At 27.8% G+C, this 4,952-nt stretch overlaps 1 protein-coding gene across 1 annotated transcript in view; it reads right to left on the bottom strand.

Annotated features, from left to right (window-relative positions):
- Positions 1-4,522: 4,522 nt before the first annotated feature.
- Positions 4,523-4,952, bottom strand: part of LOC117175532 (lysophospholipid acyltransferase 5-like) — a 43,077-nt gene continuing 42,647 nt past the window's right edge. Inside the window, exon 5 of the mRNA XM_033365239.1 lies at positions 4,523-4,729. Within this exon, the coding sequence (XP_033221130.1) occupies positions 4,523-4,729 (207 nt within the window). The remainder of the gene's footprint in view (positions 4,730-4,952) is intronic.

Here is a 4,952-nt window from a genome sequence, read left to right as displayed (position 1 = left end):
TTTTTCTGCGCAAACATTAGGTTTTCCTTCAAAAATAAAAATTCGATGACAAAAATGTACAATTGAAATATTTATCATTGTTATAAACAATACTGATTAACAAATGTATTAAACAGTCACTCTTTGATAGAAAAATTTCATTTTTTTGCATAATTATTCATTGTATGATTAAATTAATATTCTGATAGAGGAAACTGACGTTTGACAATATTTTTCATTTTTATAATAATTCTGCTCAACAAATGCATTTAATAGACGCTTTCAAATAGGAAAAATCTCTTTCTTGCTAAAATGTTGATCATTTCGTAAAACTAGACGTTTTATGATTCCGTTCCTTATTTCAAGTTAACACTAAATATTGAACCCAAAAAACAGATTTCTTCTATACGAAAGAATTATTTTAAGAATTGATTGATCATGCTTGTTCATAACAATGGGACATGTTGTTTGATGTCAATATATTTCGTAGGTGTTTCATTTTTTATGATATAATTAACATTTCATCAAGAAAGAGATTTTTCCTATTTGAAAGCGTCTATTAAATGCATTTGTTGAGCAGAATTCTTAATAAAAAACAAAAATATTGTCAAACGTCAGTTTTCTCCATCAGAATATTAATTTAGGTATAAAGTGAACAATTATGCAAAAACAATGGATTTTTTCTTTCAAAGAGTGACCGCCTAATTCATTTGTTCATCAGTATTGTTTATAACAATGGTAAATGTTTTAATTTCCAATTCTGTCATGGAATTTTCTTTTTTGAAGGAAAACCTAATGATTGCGCAGAAAAATGCATTTCATATATATAGAGGCAATTATTTATTAAATTTTTTTATGAAATTTGTAACAATCAAAAAAATTATACTTTAAAAACGTGATTGAAAGCACTTCTTGGCTTCAATTTACATCAATATTAGATTTTGTTCATAAATTTGTTTATAACAATTGAACATATTGCACAAACTTCATCTAAGTTATTAGGATTTGTTAATCGATTGTAAATCTATTAGTTTTCTACCTTTTTGTTTTAAAATCAATGAATGCTACGGAACAGGCAGCTCAAATATGAAAAATTATGGTTGTTTGGCATTTTGCATCTTGAATAACAAAGAAACAGAGCTTTTTTAGCAAAATCGTCCTCAACAGACCTCTACAGAGTTTAATTAGCATTAATTTAAAAAAAAGATGAATCGGATGAAAATTGTACGATCTATCGTAATTAGTCAAGTAAAGCATTGAAATCATATGAGAAGTTAAAACAAATTTTATTTGATCATAAAAATTGTTGCTAATTTCATCAATATTTATGCAACAATAGTAAAATGATTTTTATTTTATAGAATGACCATATTTAATGAAACATGCAAAAAATTATGGCCATAGTTTGTACCGGTCGAGAGAAAAAAATTAATTACGAGAACAATGCTAAAAAAGTTAAATAGCAATAACGACTCAAAAAATGAAAATTTTGCTAAAATGTTTTAGGGCCATTTTATTTACGTAAAACTCTAGCTTGTCACGCATTCCCGAAGAAAGATCACAACCTATAAAAAAAGTGGCCCACTTGACAAATTTTGACACACTTTCAAATAAACTTTTTTTTAATTGCATACAACTTATTACCAGTAAAAAATGATATCTTTAAGCATACAGGGGTGTATGTTTTTTTGAATTTTTCAAAAATTATTCCATTGCTTATTTTGATTGGAAATAATTGAAACTCTTGCTATTAAAAGCGGGGATTCCATCTGAAAAAATATGTGCTGAAAGTAAATTTAAAAAAAATCATTCGAATTTTTATTTTAACGACTGATAATTGCACATAATTTCCAGGCGCATCTTTTTTCTTTCTTCTCTAAGAATTGGTTGGTTCTTCAGTTTTTTAAATAAATAGAAATGTGTGCATTTTTCTAAAACAAAGGTTACCAGATTTGTTCACTTCAGCTCGTGCTAACTTAGCTCTTTTTCATAATTTTTAGATTCTGTTAAGACTATCTATAGAAGAACAACTTAAATACTTTAATATACATAGAAGTTGTTCATTCTTCGTTTAGACAATGAAAAAATCATAAAGTTTAAACTTCAAGCGCACTCTGTATCATATTCAAATAAATTTTAGAAATATTTATAAAAGTTTTATTATTTTTCATTTCAATTATTAATTTATGCAGAGTACAGTTTTCATTTGAAATTTCACGACGGTCTTTTGTACCATGTTTGACCTTACAGCCCAAAATCAAGATAAGTCTCCATAAAATAAATTTTGTTAAATTTATTTTACAATTCTTTACAATTAATTTACAATTACAATTGTTGTATAATTAAAATAAAATGGTATAAGCTAAATTTTGAAAGAAGTATTTTAAAACATTAAAGATTTTGTGAAAATTTCATACACAAGAAATTAAGTATTATCCGTTTGTTTTTAAATTTATATAAATATAATTATTATATGATTCTTCAGAAAATTAAAAAAAAGGTTTTTAAATATAGCAGCTGTATCAGGAAATATTCTAAGAGATTTAAAAAGAAAATTATTTGATAGGATTCTAAAAAGTATTGGGAAAGATTCGAGTCTTTTTAGAAGATGTTTAGGAATTTTCAAGAAGTTTGGAAGAAGTCAAGAAATATTTGATAAATATTCGGAAATTTTTGAATATTTCTTATCTATTTAAAACATATTGAATTCTTTAAATAATAGTTAAACTATCTTGAATTTTTATCAAAATTTTGAAAAATCATTAAAAATGTAAAAAGTTGCCTCTAATCTTCTAAATATTCCCAAGTATTTTAAGAAAACTTGTTTATTATCTTAAAACCTTTCGAAATTCTCTAATATGTTAAAAACCTATTTAATTTTCTCTTAAAGTACATTGTTCAAAATAAAAAATCACTACAAATTTTCACATGAATTCAGGAAAATAATTCTTTTTTTTTTTAATTTTATCAGACCTTCTAATATTTAAAAATTATTAGAATTTTTCCTGATTTGTTTTTAATTTTGCAAAATTTTCAAAAATTGCCTTTACAATTTTTCAAATTCTTTGACAATTCTGAAATCGTGTTGAATTTATTGAGATCGTTTTAAATAATCTCTTAAAATTAATTGTTCGAAATAAAAAATTATTTTAATTATTCCTAGGAACCGGAAAGATTTTTTTTTATTTTCGTGAAACCTTACAAAAATCTTTAAAGGTTTTAATTATTTTTAAAACGTTTCAAAAATGTCTGAATATCTCTTAAACCAACATATACTTTTAAAAAATGTGTGACCAAATTACACATGGACGTTCAATAAGAATTATGTTCCTGAATTCAAGTTGGAAAAAATTGACTTATAATCTTCTACATTTTTCCTAGGAATTTTAAGAAAACTAGTTTTATCTCCTTGAAATCTTTTTGAATTCCTTTGAAGGAAATTAAGTTTAAAATTCGATTTGAATCTCTTCCATTCTTCTAAATATTTTTTGAATTTACTCACTTTTTTAAATTTATTAAGCTTACCAAATTGAAAAATTTTGCTTTAAAATTACTCTACATTCTTTTTAAAAATTTTAGGAAATCCCATAATATGTTTAAAAACATTAAAAAAATTTTCCTTAAAGTATATTTGTTAAAATAAGAAATCCTGAAAAATTTTCACAGAATTTTGAGAAAGTTCTGTTTCAAATCTTGTCAGATCTTCTAAGCCTTCTTATCATTACAATTAAAAAAACAATTGCCTGATTTTCTTTTAAATTTAGCAAAATTAAAAATATAGCTTTAAAATCTTCCAGATTCTTTCTTGGCAATTTAATAAATCGTTTGAAATGTGTTGAAATCTTTTTAAATTATCCCTTAAAATTCATTTTTCGAAATAAAAAATTATTTTAATTATTCCTATAGGAACCTAAAACCATTTTTTTTTATTTTCATGAAACCTTACAATATTTTTTAACATATCTTGTAAAAAATCTTTTAAATACTTTTAAAAAATTGTAGGAAATAATAACAACTGTTTGTCTATCTTTTTTCAATTTTCCCTTAGAATTCATTACAAAAAAATCATAAAAAATTTTCCCATGAACTTTCATTCTCTTCACACCGTGCAAAATTCCATTTACATAAACACTCCTAATAGCCAGTTAGCCACCGAAAACGAATTGTGAAATCGGGGGGAAACGTGGGTTCGTGCTCGTGTATTTTCGGCTCTGCACGAGGCTAGCCTACGCAACATGTATGCATGTTGCGTAGGCCGACTCACCGACACGACACGTTTGAATTTGTCGCTCCCAGATAGGGGAGTGGTGGGGGCCGAAAAATCCCACGTTCTGGAGACACTGACTCAGGGTGTAACGCAAGAGAGTCGAAGGTATTAACGCATGGACTATTTATCAGGCGCATATCGCAGGCGTCTCATGATTTATTTCCTTACGTTTCCTGAGTTATAAGCAGGACATAACTAAACGTACAAACTCTTAAGCAAAGATTCCACTAGTTAGTGGGTTAATAATAGGCTCAGCTCTGCTCCAATACCGTGAACTTAAACAAGAGAAGTTTCCAAGAGCTCCCACAGACTTTCTTCGCTAGTCTCCTTGCAATTTGCCTTTGGGCCACATCTGCTATCAACAAGCAGGAGGCATGGCCTACGCCATACAGGAAAATCGCAAGGGGACTGACCGAAAAAGTCTGGAGGCACTTGTATATTTCGCTCAGCTAAGTTCACGGTATTAGAGCACAACAGCGCTTCCTGTGAATCCCAGTAACTTCGTACATTTTTGCATGTGAGCTGTGTTTCATTTTCTTATCCTGTTATTCCATTTTTAAAACTTTTGTGTAACGTAACCTCAATTATCTTTTACCAAACATTACGCGTCAAACATGCACCCGAGGCACACGCGAAACCGATCATTCTACCGTTCCCCTTCCACTTCACCCTGGTAAACGCCGACCACTTTTTTACTTCACCCACT

This window comes from Belonocnema kinseyi, chromosome 6 (genome assembly GCF_010883055.1).
Source record: "Belonocnema kinseyi isolate 2016_QV_RU_SX_M_011 chromosome 6, B_treatae_v1, whole genome shotgun sequence".
Classification (NCBI taxonomy): domain Eukaryota; kingdom Metazoa; phylum Arthropoda; class Insecta; order Hymenoptera; family Cynipidae; genus Belonocnema; species Belonocnema kinseyi.
Note: the sequence above shows the minus strand (reverse complement) of the source record. Positions and strands in the feature narration are given on the sequence as shown.